The following is a 23,044-nucleotide window of genomic DNA, read 5'->3' on the forward strand; positions in this document are numbered from 1 at the left end:
GTGGACATGGCAGGGCTGGCAGTGGTGCTACTTTGAGGGCGTGAAACAGACCTTTGGCTATGGAGCATGCTTATTTTAGGGCCAGCAGCCGGGGACTCCAGCCTGCCGGACACTTGAGTCCAGCCCCCTCCTGACTGGGGCTTGTTACTCACAAGATTGCATTGTCCCAGACACTAACTTGGGGCCAAGGCCCCTCCGTCTAGCCCTTACCTGGAGTTTGTGCATGTTTCCTGCTGCTGGGTGGGTTCAGAAGGTGATTTCTTTTTTATGTGTACATATGCTAAATAAGTGTAATTTAAAAAACAAAACAAAAAAGTTTGAACAAACTTTTGTACCTTCCCCCAGATCAGGAAGAGAGAATGTACTTCCATCTTGAGAACTGTAATCTCATTATTGGAAGAAATTAGTCTCATTTTAGTATCATTTTACATGGGAAGGCTGTTTAGTGGTAGGAAGAAAATGGTTAGATCTCATCTTTTTTTTTTGAGATGCAGCCTCGCTCTGTCGCCTAGGCTGGATGCAGTGGTGCTATCTCAGCTCACTGCAACCTTCACCCCACTTCCACCCCCACCCCCTCCCCCGGGTTCAAGCGATTCTCCCACCTCAGCCTCCCAAGTAGCTGGGACTACAGGCACACACTGGGCTACTTTTTGTATTTTTAGTAGAGATGGGGTTTTACCACGTTGGCCAGGCTGGTCTTGAACTCCTGAGCACCAGTGATCCGCCTGCCTCAGCCTCCCAAAGTGCTGGGAGATTAGATATCATCTTAATCAGGATTATCCAAAATACATTCATGCTCAAGAATGTCAGACAGGAGCTACTGCCTTTCTTTTCATTTCTTCCATAAAGTTTATCCTTTAATTAATTAATGACTATAAAAATACAAGCCATTTATTGATCTCTGTTAAGCATTGTGCAGTCAGTACGCTGTAGTGGTTAAAAGCATAGACCCTAGAGTAAGACTGCGTGGGTTCAAATCCTGTCTTGGATTTGAATCTTAGATATGTTTTCTCATCTATAAAACAGCATTGTGTTAATACCTCAGATGGTTGTGAGGATTAAATGAATCAATATATGATAAATCATTGCAAAATGCCCCATTCAATAAATGTGAAGTAATATTGTTTTATCATGATTTTATATAATTTGATCCTAATTACAACCTTATGAGGTAGATCTTTTTATCCTTATTTTATAAATAAAGAGACTTAGAACTTGTTCAAAGTAGCTTGTCCCAGATTACCAAGCTAGCAAGAGGTGGACCTGGGATTCAAATCCAGAACCCTCTGTCTCTCTGTCTCTCTCAGACAGGTTCTCATTCTGTTGCCACTCTTTTTCCTGGATCCTACATCACCCTGCTTCTTGATTTATGCCTTTGTTTTGACAGAGCATATCCTTACTAGCTTTCTGGGTAAAGGGTGCACAACTCTATCACTTCTTAGCTCTCTCTTATGCTGTTTGTCTTCAGGTATCTAAAATAACATCCCTCCTTCATCCCTCCCTTTTTCAGCTGAGATTCTGTGAGAAAATGCGGTCCTAATGCCCTAAGGCATCTCTTGTATATAATGAATTAGCTATGCTCCTGTGCGTCTAGAATAGGACTCTAGGTATGTACTTACCTTGGGAGAATGGAGAAGATACTCACTTAAATCCTTTTCTGTATTTTGTAGATCAAATAAGGAACCCTGGTTGAAAAAGGCTGTGATGCTAGCTGTTGGCTTTCTATAGTAGATGAGGATATAATGCCTAAACCACCATCCTTTCATCCTCCTAATATTATATTTCAAATTCTGTTAGTTAAATTAATTATTTATATCAGTATGACTATATAAAATTAATCTGTAATTCTACTTAGCCACAGAATACAGTATAATTACATTTCGTTTCCTTTTTTATTTTTTTCCCTCCTCCAAGACGGAGTCTCGCTCTGTCACCCAGGCTGGAGTGCAGTGGTGTGATCTTGGCTCACTGCAACCTCTGCCTCTCAGGTTCAAGCAATTCTCCTCCCTCAGCATCCTAATTGGGATTACAGGTGTGCGCCACCATGCCTGGCTAATTTTTGTATTTTTAGTAGAGACGGGGTTTCACCATGTTGATCAGGCTGGTCTCAAACTCCTGACCTCATGATCCACCCGCCTTGGCCTCCCAGTGCTGGGATTACAGGCGTGAGCCACCGCTATGGCCCGTTTCATTTCTTTTACAACTTTTTGTTCTTCTGAAATTAATAAAGCCTTGGGTTATTTTGTTTCTTTTCCTTATGTTTCTGTGGACCTGTTATTAAATCATTGGCAGACACTATGCAATTCATAAATGTAAAAGTCCCCAGTATGACCAAACACAAAACCTGTCTGTTTCCTAGGGCTCACTCTCCTGCAGCCTCCTATTCCCATTCTCCAATTGAGACTGCTGTCATATTTGTTCTGGTTCTGGAATATGCCCTCACTATCATCCCTGGAATTCTTTTCACCTTTCTCCTCTGTTGTATCTTTTGTTTCCTGGATGCCACATCATCCTGCTTCTTGATTTATGCCTTTGTTTTGATGGAACATATCCTTACTAGGTTTCCAGGCAAAGGGTGCATGACAAGTAAATTTTTTTTTTTTTTTTGAGCACTATGAACTTGAATGTTACAAATTTCATAAGAAGACATACTTGATAGTTTGGCTAGATAAAGAACTATGGGTTGGGAGATTTTTTTCCCATCAGAATTGCAAAGACATTACTTCATTTTCATGTTGAGTTCAGGGTGTTGTTATTTGAGTTCTTGCTCATTTTTATATACTCTGAAATCTTTTAAGATTGTCACTTTCTTGATTTTTAAAAAATTAATGATGCTGTGCTTGGTGTAGGGGTCTTTTTTGTATCTTCTTATATGAAGTAAGTCTTTTCATCTGAACATTCCTATCTTCCAGTTCTGGGAAATTTTCTCTCTTTCTTGTTATTGCTGTTTCTTCTGCTCTCGTTCTGGAACACCTCTTAGGTGTGCATTGAACATCCTGGAGTGACTGTCATAATTTATTTTCTCCCCTCTTTCCTGTCTCTTTTATTTTGTACTAATTGCTGGCAGATTTTTTTTAAACCCTCATTCTTTTTTTTTTTTTTTCCAAATTCTTTTTCTTGGTTGGTACTTTTTATACCATCTTGCTATTTTACGAATGCAACATTTATTCTGAAGAAAATTAAGTGCTTTGTTTTTTTTTTTGTTGCTGCTGCCTGCATTGTCTTTTTTTGCTCTTAGTGTCTCTGTCACATCCTCTTTGTTTTGGGCCCTTTCTTTTAAAATAGAGGCCTTCTTTAGACATCTGGTACTCTGTGGCTATTTTATTCATACTTAAGTAAATAATGCTGATTCTCCACTTTCCTGCCTATAACATTTAAACTTGGCTTCCATTATTAGGGAGCTGTGCCAAGAGAAGGGAGGTCTCACTGTTCTGGAGGATTGTGTCTAGGTCCTGTACTGCCTTTTGTACAGTTTTTTTAATCCTGTCCTTCTGTTTCATGTTCCTCCCTGCATGCCCTCCCTGTGGTTGCTGGTGCCTTCAAGTCCTAGGCCTTTCGGGTTCTGGCAGCATATTGACCTCCTCCCTAAACCCCAGTGGCTTAGGTTTCAGTTTTCTCTGGTCTATTAAATCACTTTCTACTGTTTGCCCATCTGTTTTCCATCTTACAGAATTTTGTTCACATTTCATCTGCTATAGTTTCTTTTTCTATTCTCTTTGTCCTTTTGGGTGTATACCTTTTTAATTTCTTAACTTTCATTTTAGCTGAGCTTCTGAGTTATTAGGTGATAAATGACTATGTTCTTTCCACCATATTTAACTGGAAATGGTCTACAGAGTTTTTTCTATTAATAATAGTATTCAGGCACAAACATATACACTTCCCCATTCCCCTATACACCCCTGCAAAATAGGGCATATAGTATATACACTGTTTTGCAACTTGATTAAAAAAAAAACAAAACCTTTGTATAATGGGTTTCTTTAGTTTATAAAGCTCTATTTATGTTTTTAACCTTAAAGGTAAAAATTTTAATTTTATATGTGTATAACTTACCTCATCCATCCCCTGTTAACAGTCATTTAGGTCATTTCAGTTTTTGCCACTATGAGAAATGCTACTCTAACCATCTTTTACATACATAATTGCCTTCTTGTGACATAGGTAATCTATGGGAAGCACTGAGACCAGCACCTAGTATAGAGCAGAGGAGCTGCCATTATTGCTTGTGTTTGCTGGGATCACACAACAAAAACATTCTATAATTGCTTCACCAGCTATTTCCATGGAGCTTAGTGAGAATTTCTTAGGAAGCCTTTGAGAAATCTTTTTAAGTTATATTTTCTAGTAAACGTAAATTATAGGTAAGGAAGTCCTATGTAGCTTAGCCTATTGTATTCATTTTACAGTGTCAAAAAAGTCTTTGTCATTTGTTGATTTGGTTTTGTTGTTCTTGTTGCATAGCACTCCCACCAAAGGCATAGAGAACAAAGCTTTTGATCGCAATACAGAATCTCTCTTTGAAGAACTGTCTTCTGCTGGCTCAGGCCTAATAGGAGATGTGGATGAAGGAGCAGATTTACTAGGTATGATAGCTCATCTGAAGAAATATCATACTGTTTTTAAAATTGATTTTTTAAATGATTTAATTGAAAAGTCCTTTAAAATGTCCCCAACTGCTCAGTGGTACAGGGTTATTGCCCTTTTAGGTAATTATTGGGAACATATTCTTTGTGATCATGAAAGTTTTAAATGAAAGCACCTTTGCATATGGGTATGCTTAAAACTGAATTGCATTTAAATTCATGTTTTGAATTCATACAACACAATTTATTGAACTCCTGCTGTATTCCAAAACAGATAACTACACATAAGAACATTGTGATATGTGTGTGTGTGTGTGTGTGTGTGTGTGTGTGTATGTGTGTGTGTATGGATTGATGCCTAGTTATCCCCTGGCTTACATAAATTTCATTATATTCTGTTGACTTTAATTAAATAAGAAATTATAACACTTGATTTTTCTAAGTTTTCTCAGAGTATATTATGTTTTAGCCCTATGGTAAATATAATCATTTTAAAGTTTGTGTTCTAGAAGAATACATGGTTTGAAAAGAATATTGCATTTGGCTCTTAGACTATTTGCCTGCTGACCTTTGCCAAGTGTCTTAACCTTTTTGGACCTTAATTTCTTTGTGTGTAAAATGAAGGAGCTGGACCCTAGTTCAGGAATCTGGCAAACTGCCGCTTATGGGCCAAATACAGCTGACTCCTTGTGTGTGTGTGTGTGTGTGTAAATAAAGTTTTATTGGAACACAGCCACCACCATTTACTTATTGTCTGTGGTTGCCTTTGCCTACCAACAGCAGAGTTGAGTAGGCAACTGAAACCTAAAGCCTAAAATATTTACTGTCTGGCCCTTTATAGAAAGAGTTTGCCAACCCCTGCCCTAGATGATCTCTGAAGTTCCTTTCAGTGCAAGGTTCTGGCTCCTATGAATTAGTTTTGGTATACCTTCCTTATAACTTAGGACCCTATAGAAATTAAAAATGGAATTAAAAATATATACCTTTGGAGATACTAAGCTAAAAAAATTTGTATCTATTGGTAGAATGATAGTACAGACTACACTGTTCTCAGAAGGTTTCGTTTGTTAATTGTTATGACTTTGGAGTGCAGTGACATTGCTTGCATTATTTTATGTTAAATTTATTGATTGCCGGTTATGTCCTTGACATTGTAAAGTGTTTTTGAAGGAAAACACAAGTTCTATCTAAATGTCTATCTAGGCCGGTTGCAGTGGCTCATGCCTGTAATCCCAACACTTTGGGAGGCCAAGGCAAGTGGATCGCTTAAGCTCAGGAGTTTGAGACCAGCCTGGGCAACATGGCAAAAAATATCAAAATTAGCCAGGCATGGTGGAGTATGCCAGTAGTTCCAGCTACTTGGGAGGCTGAGGTGTGAGGATGGCTTGAACCCGGGAGGCAGAGGTTGCAGTGAGCCTAGGTTGCACCACTGCACTCCAGCCTGGGTGACCGAGCCAGATCCTGTCTCATAAAAATAAATAAATAGATAAATAAATAAATAAGTATCTAGTAAGAGAGAGTGCAAGTATTTTAAGTACATATAGTTAGACAGAAAGGGATTGTCACCATTAAAGTTTAAGTAAAACTTTGGAAGAAATTGAATGAATTGCGTTTCTCATGGAGGGCTAAGAAAGTTTTAATTCTTTTTTTTTTTTTTTTTTTTTTTTTTTTTTTGAGATATAGTCTCACTCTTTTGCCCAGGCTGGAGTGCAGTGGCGCGATCTTGGCTCACCACAACCTCTGCCTCCCTGGTTCAAGTGATTCTCCTGCCTCAGCCTCCTGAGTAGCTGGGACTAAAGGCACATACCACCATGCCTGACTAATTTTTGTATTTTTAGTAGAGACGGGGTTTTACTATACTGGCCAGGCTGGTCTCAAACTCCTGACCTCGTGATTCGCCTGTCTTGGCCTCCCAAAGTGCTGGGATTACAGGCGTGAGCCACCGCGTCCGGCCTGAAAGTTTAATTCTTAAGGAATACTCCATTTTTATATTTAATTTTATGTTTTAATTTTAGTTGACATCAAATTATACCTGAAAAGTTTCTTTTAAGACATAATTGGTTTAAGAAACTAACTCCCTGGCAAAATTGAGGAGCAGATGAAAAAATGTTAGAAGAATTTTAAAATGTATATTCAGTGCAGTAAAATTCACCAGAATCAATATACATCACCCCACAAAATTCCTTTATGCTGTCTGTTTGTATTAACAAGAATGAAGTACTTCTGAATATAATTTGTACACTGTGTTACCTCATAATGCAGTAATAAGTGATAAAATGTTTAAGGTTGGTGGCCCCAAACTTTCTTTTTTTATGAAGTATTTAGAAGCCCCATAGTACTTAGAAATATCTGTTGTCTTTTAAATCAATTAAAAGTAATATCCTGATGCTTTGGTAGATAAGAGACTACAAACTATCTTTTCCATTTTGTAGATGTTGATACATTTATCTCTAGAATAGTCCAGATTAGAATATTTTAATATATTACTGTAAGTTTAGTTACTTATGAATATTTTTGGTCAAAGATGGTAAATAAAAATGTTCCTAGCTGGGCACGGTGGCTCATGCCAGTAATCCCAGTTCTTTGGGAGACCGAGGTGGGCAGATCACCTGAGGTCAAGAGTTCGAGATCAGCCTGGCCAGCTTGGTGAAACCCCATCTCTACTAAAACTACAAAAATTAGCTGGGCATTGTGGCGTGCACCTGTAATCCCAGCTACTTGGGAGGCCAAGGCAGGAGAATTGCTTGAACCTGGGAGGTGGAGGTTGCGGAGAGCCAAGATTGCACCACTGCACTCTAGCCTGGGTGACAGAGCAAAACTCCGTCTCAAAAAAAAAAAAAAAGTCCTTGGCTTCTCTTCTGTGTAATTCAGTGATAACAAATTTGAATCATTATATATGGACTCAGTACTTAGATTACTGTTTTTTTTTGAGGCGAGATCTCACGACGTTGTGTAGGCTGTCCTGGAACTCCTAGGCTCAAGGAATCCTCTTGCCTATAGCCTCCCAAGTAGCTGGGACTACAGGCATGCACCATCATGCCAGCGCAACCTTTTTCTGATTTTACTAATTTAAAAGAATCTCAACAATTTGTCCTTTCTCTTGATTGGTGTCTCATCCCTCAACTTTCTTATTTAAAACTCTCTTTACTGGGTTTCTGTGATATCAACTTGCCTGTGTCCTTTCCTGTCTCAACTCTTACCTTTTCAGTCATCTTAACAGGATCCGCTTCCTTTGCTCATCTTTCAGGTATCAGCGCTCCTGTCCTAGGCCTGATACTTTGTTTGAGAAATCATGTTTGCTGTCATTGTTTCTTGGTTTTCATGGCTAATTACTCCCAAGTTTTTATCTCCTTCCCAGATCTTTTTCTAGAGCCCAAGACTATTATTTCCTAATTGCATGCTAGACACCCCTAAGATGACTTGGAGGGCTTTATGTTTGACATGTATAAAGCTCAGTTTGTTATCTATATTGTTCTGTCCCCCAAGGCTGCTCTTGGACCAACAGGCACTGTTTTAGTGAATGAATAGCTCTCCATCCTGCACCTCTCACTTTCCCTCACAGCCAATCACCAAGGCTTGTTTGTTCCCTCTCCTAAATGTGTGTGTGTATACATACATATATATATATTTTTTTTTTCTTTTCTTTTCTTTTCTTTTCTTGCTTAAGTGATACATCCTCCAGGAATTCTGCCTTGATCCCCTAATTAAAGCTTAGTTTTCCCTGAAATGCATTCCCGTGGCACTGCATTTTATTATACCACTCTTCATACTTCACTGTTATTTTTTAGGTACCTGTCTCCCTGGACAGACTATAAGCTCAATGTGGCTGAGACAACTGTGTCTTTGTTCACTGTTGCATATTTAGCACATAGCAACTGAGTGAATGGGATTGTCAAATAGTTCTGACGGTTTTGTTTCACCTCAAAATTGGTGATTCTTCTCCTTTTGGGATTAAATATTCTTTACAGGTGAATTTGTAAGAGAGCAATGTACCTTTGGAAAAACACACATGTAGAACTAGATAAACTTGTGCATCTTCTCAAGGGATTACCATATTAACTCTGAAGCTCATCTATGGACCTAGCTGGAGAATCAGTGTTAAAATCCAAATGAAACTTCTGTGATTTTAAAAACTGCCAGGCAGTTTTTTATTTTTTTTGTTTGTTTTTAATAAGTAAAGTTTTCAAATGTATTAGACCTAAGTTTGTGCTTCATTTAAGTCTTGAATAGAAATGAGGCCACTTTATGTTTTTCTTATAAAGAGTTATTGATCATTTCAAAATGAAATTTTAGATAATCCTATTGGTTATATATTCAATTTATACATCATATGTTAAGATAATTCTTCATTGGGAATGTGTACATTTAATGTAAACTTTATTCATTTATTTTTGCCATCTCGGAAAGGCTTTATTTCTACTTCATCCGGGTCTCATGCAGACTCAAGTCACCATCATGTGTTTCCATTTGGTATCCTCATGACTTTTTGTAGTGTTTTCCCTTAAGAGTAAGCTCTGTACATTGCCAGTTAATCTTTTAACGATAATTCAAAAATGTTGTTGCTGTTGTATCATTGATGCAAAAAGACCAACAATAAAAGTACAGTACAAGGAAATTCACAACATATTATGGTGGGACAGACTGAGTCACATTTAGGTGATGGTGAGGACGCAGTGGCAGTATATTCATGCGCCCAAAGACATGCAAGCCAAGTAGGATAATATATGGATCATACAGTGAATTTTCTAAGCCCACTGAGGACTTTGTACCTTTTCAAAAATGTCCTGTATACCCTCCAGTTTACAGAATATCTGTCTTGTCTACTGGCTTCATGGCTAATGTAAACTTTAGAAACTATATTATAGGATTTGTTCTTCCTGTAGCACACATTTCAATTTTTTTCCTTTTTATAAATATTTACACTTCATTGTGTTTAGTTAATGGTTTCTCTACATCTTGTCAATTTCTTTGTTTCCTCTCTCTCATTTTAAAGTAAATGAGTTTAGTTCTTGCTTTCTGAAAACAATCTAATTGAGATTCTCATTCATTTTTCTCTTGGGCTGCTTACCTAGGGGAATATTCTGGTGTGTATGATTTTGAATATTTTAATATTACTGCTTTTTTAATAGGTGTTCTTGGCTGCTGTTCTCATCTAATGCTTTCTCATCATTTTTTTCTGCTCAACTATTTTTTTGCCTTTCATATATTTTCAGCTTTCACGCTTATCTAAGTGCTTGAGAGTTTATAGCGAACATAGTTACTATATAAACTTTTTTCAACCAGTCTACATTCTTATTTCTTCTGTCTCTATAACTTTATTAAAAAGTTAACATTCCCAGCCATTGTATCTACAAAGGAAGAAAAAGTTAGCGTTAGTGTTTAAAGCAAATATCTTGCCAAAGATCATTTTGGAGTTAGAATTTGGAAACTTTTTTGGGACTTTTATTTTGTTTTGTTTGGTTTCAGTTTGTGGGTAATACATAGGTAGATGATTAGTCTATTTCTGATATTTAATTCTTTCTGGTGTAAGTACCCTGATCTTTGAGAAAATTAGAATATAGACAAAATATGAGTCCAGGTGCACAGAATATGTAGCATTCCTAGTTTGGCTGTATTTGTTTTAAGTAATTTTTAAATCATTTGGAAAATTACCTTTTTTAAAATAAAAGGACATGTTAACTCCTTTGTCTTATGTAGTTTTCTTTAGAAAGATTTCTTTCCTGTTTACTTGGGTTATGATTATTACTTCTTCCATTGTATGTGATTTTCCAACATTATTAGCTCACAATTCCTTGAAGATGAGTGACTGGTGGGTTTTGTTTTGTTTTGTTTTGCTTTGATTTTTTGTTTTTTGAGTGATATTCCCTAGTGTGTTATTTCATTTCTTCAGTTTCTTAGGAAAAGCAAATTAATAGCTTTCTTCTCCCTAAAGACCACTCCGTTGGATCTTGCATTGGATGCTCTACATGCTTATCTCACAGTAGTCATTAAAATGCCAAACACGATCGAAGACATTCACTCAAGTGATAACTGAACATTATTATTTTATAGGTGGCACTTTGAAGGAAAGTTTGTATTGTTAATTGAAGATTTTCAATCTAATTATAGTTAATTTTATTGTGAGAAAGAATTGATAAAGCATTTTTTAGGTATATCAGCATCCTTATGAATGAAGGAAATCATCTTTATTTCTGTCTTTTGCACATCATTATGCATTAAATCATAACATTGTGAGTCCAGATGTTTTTCATATCATGTATAAAACTTTATAGATTAATAATCTGTTTTCATGCTGTTTCTTACGTAAAACATTTCTTGTTCTTTGTTTTTGCTTTACATGGAATGCATGGGCTTTAAGACCATAATTTCTTTGGTAAGGTTTCATCTGCCTTGGGGTTCTATCTTTCTTTAGCCTTGTTTTTGCCTGTTCTCTATTAATAAGGTCTAATTTTTAGGCAAAAGCCTACAAGGTCAGATGTGATTTAGAAACAATTTCGATCCATATTAAAGCTGTTCTTTTTTACCCTATATAATGTTGGAATATTAGAATATTTGGCAGAAAAGTCTTGATCCTTTTGAAATATTGTCTATGAGAAATATAGACTAACAGATATTGAAAATTGGCCTCATTCCCTAGCAAGCCGATGCAAATTTAAAAAAGAAATTGGCCAACAAAATCTTTAGCCTTGTTCGTAATGAATAATTATTTATAATTTTATAATCTATTAAAGTAGGTCCATCAAAGGAAATTATAGACAAAATAAAATTAATAAAGGACAGATAAAATTTCTAAAATAAAACTTGTGACTATAGCTTATATTTTAAATGTATATAATTATTGATGCATTTATTTTCAAAGTCTTTATCTTTTTTCTTTTGATAGGAATGGGTCGGGAAGTTGAGAATCTTATATTAGAAAATACACAACTGTTGGAAACCAAGTAAGTATATATGGAAGATAAAGAATTTTCTTCTTGTCCAAGTCAATGACACTTCATCATTTTAACGTAATACTAATGGAATCTCCCTGTCCCATCTCGTTCCCCAACTCTGAGTGTACACACACACACACACACACACACACACACACACACACACACACACACACACACACACACACACACACACACACACACACACACACACACACACACACACACACACACACACACACACACACACACACACACCCCAATGCTGGGACCTACATTGCCCTGTTAGATATGTTCCCCACACACAGACACACAGACACACACACACACATACACACACACACACACACACACACACACACACACCACCCCACCCCCAATGCTGGGACCTACATTGCCCTGTTAGATATGTTACACACACACACACACACACACACACACACCACCCCACCCCCAATGCTGGGACCTACATTGCCCTGTTAGATATGTTCCCTTGCCCTGTTTTTTTGTAGAAACACAGATTGTCATCTCCTTTTCACTTTATAAGTATCCATGCGTTTTTCTTAATCTTCTAGATTTGTCCTGGTTTTACACTTTTTTTGCTCCCTCCCTTAACATTTGTCTGTTTTCTTATCTCTTCTCCTGGGGTTTCTTTTATTTCCACACAAATATTTTGATGTATACTCAGCCTTCCTCTTCAGAGCTGTCTTCCATAGCTGTGCATTCTTGGGTGCAATTTGTGGAGTCTTAACCCCTCAGACACATTTAGTGGGACAGATCCCCAGTCATGTGGAAAAGCTGACTGGGTTCCTTTGTCAGTTTGCTGTGTCAGAGCAACTTTGGAACATCTGTGTATATCCAAGACAGAATGCAGTTATAATAAGGTCCTATACCCACTATACCCAAAGGAACTGGATCTCAGGTTTTTTTCTTCAGCGTAGACTGTCTTAACTTTCCAGTTTAAACTGTTTTCTCATTATTTATTAAAGGTAACATCAAGAAATAATTTTACTTTATTGATTGGGTAATATATTCTGAGGAATTATTAACAATAGTAACCTTTTGAATGCTATTTTTAAAATTTAATCTTCTCACTTTTTAGTAATTGATAGTCTGTCTTGTTTTATTCATTTGATAAATGAGTAAAACCTTAGACTGTTGCTTTGTGTTCTTTTTGCATTTATCTACAAACAACATCGGATAGAATGTCTTGAAGTATTAAATTATTCATCTTTATGGTTGTACAGTTTAGTCTACAAAGGAATAGCTGAAAGATGGAAAGAATATTTATTTGTAATGATGCACTTGAAATATGTGTTTCTTAGAAATGCTTTGAACATAGTGAAGAATGATTTGATAGCAAAAGTGGATGAACTGACCTGTGAGAAAGATGTGCTGCAAGGGGAATTGGAGGCTGTGAAGCAAGCCAAACTGAAACTAGAGGAAAAGAACAGAGAATTGGAGGAAGAGCTTAGGAAGTAAGTTTTAACTGTGTTGTTCTAAACCAAACTCTTTGCCGGTTATGCCACAAAGGGTTACAGATGTAACCCTGAGACTGAGACCTTCTGTCCACTCAAGCCTGGAAGGCCAAGAGCTGCCTGGGAGAGGGCAAAGTGCCCCAGCCCATTGCCTCTGCTGTGAGCAGGCCCCTCCAGTTGCTAGCCTGTCATCTAAATATTATTGTCTTTTGTTTTTTGTTTTTTTGAGACGGGGTCTCACTCCTGTTGCCCAGGCTGGAGTGAAGTGGCAAGGCCTTGGCTCACTGCAACCTCTGCCTCCTGAGTTCAAGCGATTCTCTTGCCTCAGCCTTCTGAGTAGCTGAGATTACAGGTGCCTGCCACCACACACAGCTAATTTTTGTACTGCTAGTAGAGACAGGGTTTCGCCATGTTGGCCAAGCTGGTCTTGAACTCCTGACCTCAGGTGACCCACCTGCCTCGGCCTCCCAAAGTGCTGGGATTACAGGCGTGAGCCACTGCACCCGGCCTAAATATTGTTATTTTTTATGTCTGTAATGATGCAAAAAGAGTTAGAGACTGTTCAAACATCTTTGTTTTGATAATAAGGAAATTTAAAACATTATTTTTTTATCCCACTTTCTTTAATACCTGTTTATTTCTGAACAATGCTATGATATGATGATACTCCACCAAATGAAGGTGGCTAAATACCCTGTTTGGGAAAAGAAAAATAATCCTTTAGTGGTAGTTAAAATTGTTGAACTACTCTTATTTTTTTGAAAAGATGAGCTCAATTCAAATAACATGTTTTGTTTTGTTTTTTTCCCCACTAGAGCTCGGGCAGAAGCTGAAGATGCAAGGCAAAAAGCAAAAGATGACGATGATGTAGGTTTACAATTTTGGACTTCTTTTCTTACCTTACCATGTTTTGGTATTTCGGGAAGATCTTCCTAAGTAAGCTTTGGATATAATACTATAAAGATTTTTAAAAGTCAGGAAACATGTTTATGGTCATGAATAGGATAGCTCATGCTTCTACATGGTATCCAGATGCTGAGCTTTCTAGTTCCATGCAGTGTGCTCATTTTCCCTCTGTGCCTCTGTGCTCTACCTGTATTTGCATGTTCAAATTTGAGGACCAACTGGGACATTTTGGGGTTTTTGGTTGTTGTTATTGTTGTTTTGTTTCAAATTTTGATTTAGAAATATGAAAGCTTAATAATAAAAATTATTTAACAGTATTAAAAAGATGAAGTCTAGAACTTTAGTACTAGTCAATTAGTTCATATTGTTGTGAACGTAAGTACAAAAGAATAAATATGAGCTTCTTGCTAATATCCTTAGCATACTCCTAGTCTTTTTTTTTTTTTGAGACAGAGTCTCAGTCTGTCACCGAGGCTGGAGTGCAGTGGTGCGATCTCAGCTCACTACAACTTCCACCTCCCAGGTTCAAGCCATTCTTTTGCCTCAGTCTCCCGAGGAGCTGGGACTACGAGTCTAATTTGGCTAATTTTTTGTATTCTTAGTAAAGGCGGGATTTTGCCTTGTTGGCCAGGCTGGTCTCTAATTCCTGGCTTTAGGTAATCCACCCTGGTCAGCCTCCCAAAGTGCTGAGATTACAGGTGTGAGCCACCCAGCCCAGCCTCATAATCATTCTTATAACAAATGTTTGCAGGTCAAAGGTCAGACCAAAGATATGTGGTTGTTTTGGACAGAATGATCACTTGGTGCCCCTTCAATCTCTGTTTTTTAATATCTTATGTAATGATACACACAAAAACATGTAAGACATGCAGATTATGAATCATAATAAATTAACATTGTGAACCTACCACCCAATCTGATAATTAGAACATTACTAGACATTGAACTATTCTGTGTTCCTCCCCTGCAGAGAAAGCTGCTATCCTATATTTATCATTTGCTTAACTTAAAAAAAAAATTTTTATCATATCACATATGTATATATGGTTTAATTTTTCCTTTTTTGTGTTTCACGCTATATTTAGTCTTGGAGACCAGCTTCTTTTCCTCAGTGGCATGTTTTTGAGATTCATCCATGTAGTACAGTGCTGTAGTTATCATTCATATTCACTACTTTATGATATCCCATTGAATGAATAGTCACAATTTATGTATTTATTTTCCTGCTAAGGAATATTTAGTTTGTCTCAGCTTTTTACAATGCTGTTGTTACAAACATTACAGTACAAGTCTCCAGGTGGGCAGGAGCAGTAGCCTTTCCAGAGTACATACCCACTAGTGGGCTTGCTGTGTTATAAACTTAAGATCTTTATCATTTGTTGTTTAACTTTATTGAAAGGAGAGGCCCAGGTTCTATAACAGAACAATAAAGGAGGAGGACTGCTAAGGGCTAAGCTTAGCGTCTTTCTTACTGTCCCAAACCTTTCAGCTTTGATCCAAAATGTGGATAATGAAAGCCTATAGGACGTTGGCTTGAGCCATGTTCCCTTGAGGTCTTACCCCTATGCTTACTCTATATTCACATATTCTGTCTAAGAGTAATTCTGGCTAATACAATTGTTTCCATCTGTTTGCATTTATGTTGGTATTTTAGCGACTCTTATAGTTGAGTACCTTGGTAACTAGGCAATAAGTTTACCCTTAATGCTGGTCTCGGGAGAGTATGTGGTTTGGTAATTTGAGATAAATGGAACTAACATAACTATTTTCTAAGTGATGATTGTTACAGAGCATGAATTAAAATAATGTTAGAGCAACATTTATTTTTTGTAGAGCCAGGGTCTCACTATGTTGCCTAGGCTGGCCTTGAACTCTTGGCCTCAAGCAATTCTATGCTTTTTTTTTTTTTTTTTTTTTTTTTTAACTTCAGCCTCCTGAGTAGCTGGGACCAAAGTTTTGTGCCACCCCATACGTGGCTAATTTTTTATTTTCTGTAGAGGTGGGATCTCACACCACATTGCCAAGGCTGGTCTCAAATTCCTGGGCTCAAAGTGATACTCCCAAAGTGCTAGGATTATAGGCGTGGACCATCGTGCCTGGCCCTACTGTTTTTTTTTGTTGTTGTTATTTTGTTTTTTAAAGACAGGATTGTACTCTCTTGCCCAGGTTGGACTGCAGTGGTATGGTCATGGCTCACTGCAGCTTGACCTCCCAGCTCAAGCAATCCTCCTACCTCAGCTTCCCAAGTAGCTGGGACTACAGGTGTGTGCCACCACTCCTGGCTACAGGGTTTTACTATGTTGCCCAGGCTGGTCTCAAACTAAGCTCAAGCATTCTACCCACCTCAGACTCCCAAAGGGCTGCGACTACAGGTGTGAGTCACTGCGTCCAGCCCCCTACTGTTCTTTTTATTTTTTAGCTTTATTTTTTATATATTTTTAAGAACTATGAGAACAGACCCACACTACTCTTTATGATTTCTTTATAATATGTTCAAATATGTGTGTATATATTCAGAAATTAAATTGCTGCCTTTTATCTTTGTAGTCATGAGTGATTACTTAAATGTCTTTGTTGGCTGGGCACAGTGGCTTACACCTGTAGTCCCAACACTTTGGGAAGCTGAGGCAGGAGCACCACTAGAGTCCAGTATTTCAAGACGAGCCTGGGCAACATAATGAGACCCTGTCTCTACAAAAAAATTTAAAAATTAGTCAGGCGTGTTGGCATGTACCTGTAGTCCAAGCTACTCGGGAGGCTGTGGTGGCAGATTGCTTTAACCCAGAAGTTCGAGGCTGCAGTGAGCTATGATTTCACTGCACTTCAGGGTGGGCAACAGATCAAGACCCTGTCTCAAAAAATATATTAAAAAAAAAACTCTTTGTTGATTTTGTTTTTATAAGGCCATTTTTCTTTAAATGATCTACTAGATTAAAAATTAAGGAATGCTTAAAAACTGAAAGATTTTGCATAACTCTGAGATAAACCACCAAGACATTTATAAGCTTCCAGAATGATATGTCATTTTCTTGTCATTATAGAGTGATATTCCCACAGCCCAGAGAAAACGGTTTACTAGAGTAGAAATGGCCCGTGTTCTCATGGAGCGAAACCAGTATAAAGAGAGATTGATGGAGCTTCAAGAAGCTGTTCGATGGACAGAGATGATTCGGTTTGTATGACAAGCACTCCATTATTTTCCTACTATTATTTTGTAGGTTTGAATATTCCTTCATTTGGAACTAAAGTCCTGCCCCGTGAGATCCAAGCCCCTTTCTCTGTTTACTAGGAGAGACTTTCTAAAGTAATACTCAGAATTAGCAACAGAATGTGATCAAAGGAGGTGCTTTTGGGGCCAGTAAGGGATCTTAGAGGATGTTACCATGACCTCTAAAAGGCAATTATTATTACTTAGGAATGATGGTCATTTTTCAAGTATAGAAATCAATACTACTTCCCCAGTAATGTCAGGAAAAGATCACAATTTCATATGCAACACAGGAAAATAAATTATTTTGACTCAGTGTCTTTCTGTAAAATACTCTTGCTTGATTTCTTTCTCTTTTCTAACTGTTCATGCCAAGTACACCCTTCCATTGGTATCTTTCAGTCAGTTGGCTCTTAAATCTCACCCGATGCTGCCATCTAATGGTCATAGTCTCAGTAATAGTGTTTCTTGAATTTAGAAAGAACTCCCGAAAAGCTTGTAAATGAGCTGCCCCCTAATTTACCCATATTTTTGAGTTTGGATTGTCATATCAGATTTACCAATAATAGTATGCATTGACATGTTGTTTTTAAGTTTATGAACACATTCTCTAATTGCCAACTTTTACTTCCTTAGGATTACATCATTTATTTCACAGTTTATGTACCCTTTACCAATGTTATATTAGAATTAAGTGTTTTAACATATCATTTTAAAATTTGCTGTAATTGTAATTGCTTATAACTGCCCATAAGGAAGATCAGTATTCTAATCTATATTTATTAGACAAGGAAACTAACCCACTAAAAAGTGTATGTTCTTAACTGCAGTATTTAGTGGATATCGAATAAATAATAAGTAAATATTCAAAAAACTGAAAGTGGACTTTATTTATTTATTTATTCGTTTATTGAGATGGAGTCTTGCTCTGTGCCCAGGCTGGAGTGCAGAGGTATGATCTCGGCTCACTGCAACCTCCACCCCCTGGGTTCAAGCAGTTCTTCTGCCTTGGCCTCCCTGGTAGCTGGGTTTCCAGGTGTGCGCTACCATGCCCAGCTAATTTTTGTATTTTTTAGTAGAGACAGGGTTTCGCCATGTTGGTCAGGCTGGTCTCGAACTTTTGACCTCAAGTGATCCGCCCGCCTCGGCCTCCCAAAGTGCTGGGATTACAGGTGTGAGCCACTCTGCCCAGCCGGACTTCACTTTCCATTGCTGTTTTTAACTCTAGCAGCCAAGTGGTAGTCAACAAATTAAAGGAAATAGTAGCTTACTTTTAACTACTGAAGTAAAGAATGTTTTTAATTTAGTTCATAACAAAAAAGTAGTGAAAAGAGAGCTCTGATTATGATGACAGAATCCCTACCACCTTATAAATCAATTTGGAATATCTTATTTTTTGAAATATTGTTGAATCACCTGTCAATCCAGTTTATCCTCTTCCCTGCTGTGGTCATCTTTCCAGTGATGGAAAAGTTTTAGTCTTGTGAAAAATGACCCCTCAGAACGCCAAAGTTTCAAGCTATTTTGTGAGAGCTCCAAGTATAGATGATAGAGACTTTTATGTAAAGATGGGAATTTACAAGACAATATTTTAATAAAAGGGAAAGTTAGAGGGTATCTTTTCAACAAAAAATTTTAAATATCATTCAGGTATGTTGGCTATCTGTCTAGCATGTATTATAATCCTCTGTCGGTAGACTAAGCTCTTTGAGGGAGGGAAGATATTTTATTTTTCTTAGTAGAATTAAAGTCAATCTTTAGCAGATTGACTGACGCATGGTAGGTCAAAGTAACTACAGTATTTATTGAATTTAATTGTTGACTCTCCTCTGTGTATCCCATGAACTTCTTGGGTCTCTTGTTCTTCAGAAAGAAAGGTAGAAAACCTCACTGATAAATATTTCTTTTCTTTTCTTTTTGAATGTAGGGCATCACGAGAAAATCCAGCCATGCAGGAAAAAAAAAGGTCAAGCATTTGGCAGTTGTAAGTATTGAAAAACAAAGATGTTAGACAGCACACGAGACAAGAAAATTACAGTCAAAATTTATTTCCAAGAATGATTTTATGTCCATTTTCTTTCCTTCATTTTTTTTTTAAACTAGGGGTAATGGTTAAGTAGCTAAACTGAACTTTTTTTTTTTAAATATATAGTGTGCCAACTCGGTAAGGCTCTTCTCAAGGACAAAAAATATGATATCGTAAGCTGCATCATGTTGATTGTGTATTTGTTGCAATCCTCTGCCAAATTTAAATAATGGGGAATTATTTAGAGACTTGAAAATGACCTGGATCCCCGTTAAATAAGTTTCTTATTGGCTGGTTTTGTGATTGTAAGAAACTTTACAAAGTGAAGATGAGAAATTTAGTGTTTGTAGGGTTTGAGTAGTATTGTGTATGTATTGAGCTTGAGTTATGTTTGTGCTAGAAGTACTATGTGTTTACTGTGATTAAAACTTACCCATTTTTGGTGAATCTGCTATTTAATGGAAGTGTCAGTTAAAAAAGAAATAGACCTGAAAGTAGTTATTTAAATTGAGCTTAATCAGAAAATGTATAAAATGTGTGTTAACATGGTAATATGTGTTCCAGTACTTGATTATAATAAGCTGTTTTTAGAACTGGCATACTAAGCTTCCATTCACATCACACAGCCATAACCTTGCAGTTTAACAATCGCTCTTACCTTGCACCAAGTAGGAGCTAGCAAAAAAACCAAAAAAGTATATATTTATTCAGTAGGAGAAGTTTCCTCTACTTAAGAGCTTCTTGCTTTCATTATGCAAATTGCTAGTTAAAGAACAGGCACCCGCCATTCTAAGCAATAGTTTCTCTTCACTGAATGTCTGAGTTTGGCTATGAGTTACTGCTAAGGCTGCAGCGTGTGACTACAAAAACTGTTTTTGCCAGTTTCTAACTCATTGCCTTGTAAAAGTACTCTGAAATTTTCTTCAACATAAAAGTTTGTGGAAAATCAAGGATTGTTTCTCACAGTACATGTGACACACAGACATACTTTCTTCTTTTAGTTTCAGCCGACTTTTCAGCTCCTCAAGTAACACGACTAAGAAGCCTGAACCACCTGTTAATCTGAAGTACAATGCACCCACGTCTCATGTTACTCCATCCGTCAAGAAAAGAAGCAGCACCTTATCTCAGCTCCCTGGGGATAAGTCCAAAGCCTTTGATTTCCTTAGTGAAGAGTAAGTCTTTTCCAAGTTAATCATTATATTCTAAATTAAGTTAGTGGTTCAGAATATTCTTGGCCTTTTATCAGCTATAAGGATTCAGGTAAATCTGTAAAAAAATCATTTCTGGGCCGGGCAAGGTGGCTCACACCTGTAATCCCAGCACTTTGGGAGGCCGAGGCGGGCAGATCACAAGGTCAGGAGTTCGAGACCAGTCTGGCCAATATGGTGAAACCCCATCTCTACTAAAAATACAAAAATTAGCTGGGCGTGGTGGTGTGTGGCTGTAATCCCAGCTACTTGGGAGGCTGAGGCAGAAGAATCGCTTGAACCCAGGAGGTGGGGTTGCAGTGAGCTGAGATCGTGCCACTGCTCTAGCCTGGGTGACAAAGTGAGACTCCATCTTAAAAAAAAAAAAAAAAAAAAAATCATTTCTGTAACTTGGCTATCTTTAAGTAAATTACTTGTAGTCAACAGTTTTTATGAAAACTGCTTTTCAGTTTTTATAAAAGAGAAGGATTTTTTTTAAATGCCTCATTTTTGCTGGTATGATAACATTGATAAATACCTATTAATAGAAATGTGAATGGCTTTTAGAGATAAATGAGCCTTTATCCTAAATGTTTGAACATTTCTGTTGGTGTCTGAGGACTTGGTTTTCCATCCTGACTTTACTGCTCATTAGGTACAAACACTTGGGCAAATTAACCTTTCAGAGCCCCCAGTTTCTCTGTCTGTAAAATTAATCTGATAACCTATCTCAGAGGTTATTGGATCCAATTATACAGTTAACTGTGAAGTATCTGACATATAGGTAGATATGTTAACTGTGGTATATATACATAGCAGCTCATCCTATGAAAATTTAAATGGCCAAAATAATGGCAAATTATTTTCAAAATCATTTTAATAATATTTTACCTTATAACTCCAAAGTTTACCAAATCAGTTTGCATTTTTATCTTCTGAAACAAGTTAATGGGATCTAAAATCTAACCTATATCAATCTTCCTAAGCAGATATTGATTTACTCAAGTTTTAAATCACTTCTAGCACGTTTTCTGGCATTAGGATATTCTCAGTAAATATTTGTTGAATGAACAACAACAACAAAAAAAAAGCCAAACATACTTAAGAATTTTCCCCTTTCATATGGCCAGCATCTGAAACCTGATATAAATTTGGTGGCTGATGATTCAATTTAATGTAACAAAGCTGCTTGCTAACCTGTTAAAGCTTAGGCACTGAATTCACTGCACAAACTTAAAAAGACCAGCTTTAGTATAACACTTTGTTTGTTTGTTTTTTGAGATGAGGTTTTGCTCTTGTCCCCCAGGCGGAGTGCAGTGGCACCATCTTAGCTCACTGCAACCTCCACCGGGTTCAAATGATTCTCCTGCCTCAGCCTCCCGAGTAGCTGGGATTATAGGTCCGCACTACTGTGCCTGGCTAATTTTTGTATTTTTAGCAGAGACGGGGTTTTACCATGTTGGCCAGGCTGCTCTCGAACTCCTGACCTCAGGCTATCTGCCCTCCTCGGCCTCCCAAAGTGTTGGGATTACAGGCATGAGCCACCGTGCCCGGCCTATTATAACACTTTTTAAGCAGCTGTTATAGTTGAAATAAACTAATTTGAAATCATGTAAATTTTTGTTGTTTTTGCTGTTTTAGTGACAGAGGAGAGATAAAACTGGGGATAAACATAATTAAATGCATTCATGTAATTAGGAAAATCTTTTTTCCTTTTAGAACTGAAGCTAGTTTAGCCTCACGCAGAGAGCAAAAGAGAGAGCAGTATCGTCAGGTAAAAGCACATGTTCAGAAGGAAGACGGTAGAGTGCAGGCTTTTGGCTGGAGTCTGCCTCAGAAGTACAAACAGGTAATATGCACATGTGGTAAGAGCATCCAGCAGGAAAGAAGAGGGCGAGTTGAGTGTGCCTGGGCATGAAGGATTCACTGTACGCATCCCAGCCCTGCTCATCTCAGCCGCATGGACTGGGCACACATTTAAGCGTGGAGGGTGGTGGTTTTCAGGCTGTTTTCTAGAGCTGTAGAACTCAAATGAAATGCTCTGAGTCTGTGAGGAGGGGAGGAGTCAATAAAGCGTGGCTAAGTGCATGGAGTTTGAGGTACCCGCTCTGCTGTAACCAGAGCAATTCTGGTTTAATATTTGAAGATTTCATTTTTTAAAAAACCAGCATCATTGTTGAAAAAATCATTGGCATGGAACTTTTCAAACTGTTCATTTAAAATTAAGTTCAGGTCTTCAGGAACTTTATCTGTCTACTCCATAATTCCTACCCCAAAAGACTCACATGTTCATGTACAAACACATATGCATGTGCACGTGTGTGCATATGTGTGAATTAGAGCCTCTTTTTGAGCTCCCATTGTATCCTGTTTATTGAATTGCTCAACTTGATTTTTCTGTTTTTCAAATAAGAATGGCAAAATTGGCTGATGCCTGTCATTGGCTCATGGTGCCTGTTATTGGCTCATGCCTATAATCCTAACACTTTGGGAGGCCAAGGTGGAGGATGGCTTGAGCTCAGGAAGTTTGAGACCAGCCTAGGCAACATAGCATGACCTTGTCTCTACAAAAAATTAAAAAAATTAGCTGGGTGTGGTGGCCTGTGCCTGTAGTCCCAGCTACCTTGGAGGCTGAGATGGGAGGGGACCGCTTAAGCCCAGCAGATTGAGGCTGCAGTGAGCCGTGATCAAGCCACTGCACTCTAGCCTGAGCAATAG

The 23,044-nt window shown here is 37.6% G+C and overlaps 1 protein-coding gene across 11 annotated transcripts in view; it reads left to right on the plus strand.

The window, feature by feature from the left end:
- Positions 1-23,044, plus strand: part of SPAG9 (sperm associated antigen 9) — a 157,226-nt gene that overhangs the window by 100,694 nt on the left and 33,488 nt on the right. For all 11 annotated transcript variants that reach the window (XM_054460062.2, XM_054460063.2, XM_054460065.2 and 8 more), the window contains 8 exons: positions 4,465-4,586; positions 11,470-11,527; positions 12,844-12,996; positions 13,812-13,863; positions 16,944-17,074; positions 19,038-19,094; positions 20,138-20,311; positions 22,046-22,175. In XM_054460062.2, coding sequence (XP_054316037.1) covers positions 4,465-4,586; positions 11,470-11,527; positions 12,844-12,996; positions 13,812-13,863; positions 16,944-17,074; positions 19,038-19,094; positions 20,138-20,311; positions 22,046-22,175 — 877 coding nt within the window. The remainder of the gene's footprint in view (positions 1-4,464; positions 4,587-11,469; positions 11,528-12,843; positions 12,997-13,811; positions 13,864-16,943; positions 17,075-19,037; positions 19,095-20,137; positions 20,312-22,045; positions 22,176-23,044) is intronic.

This window comes from Pongo pygmaeus, chromosome 19, assembly GCF_028885625.2.
Source record: "Pongo pygmaeus isolate AG05252 chromosome 19, NHGRI_mPonPyg2-v2.0_pri, whole genome shotgun sequence".
Taxonomy (NCBI): domain Eukaryota; kingdom Metazoa; phylum Chordata; class Mammalia; order Primates; family Hominidae; genus Pongo; species Pongo pygmaeus.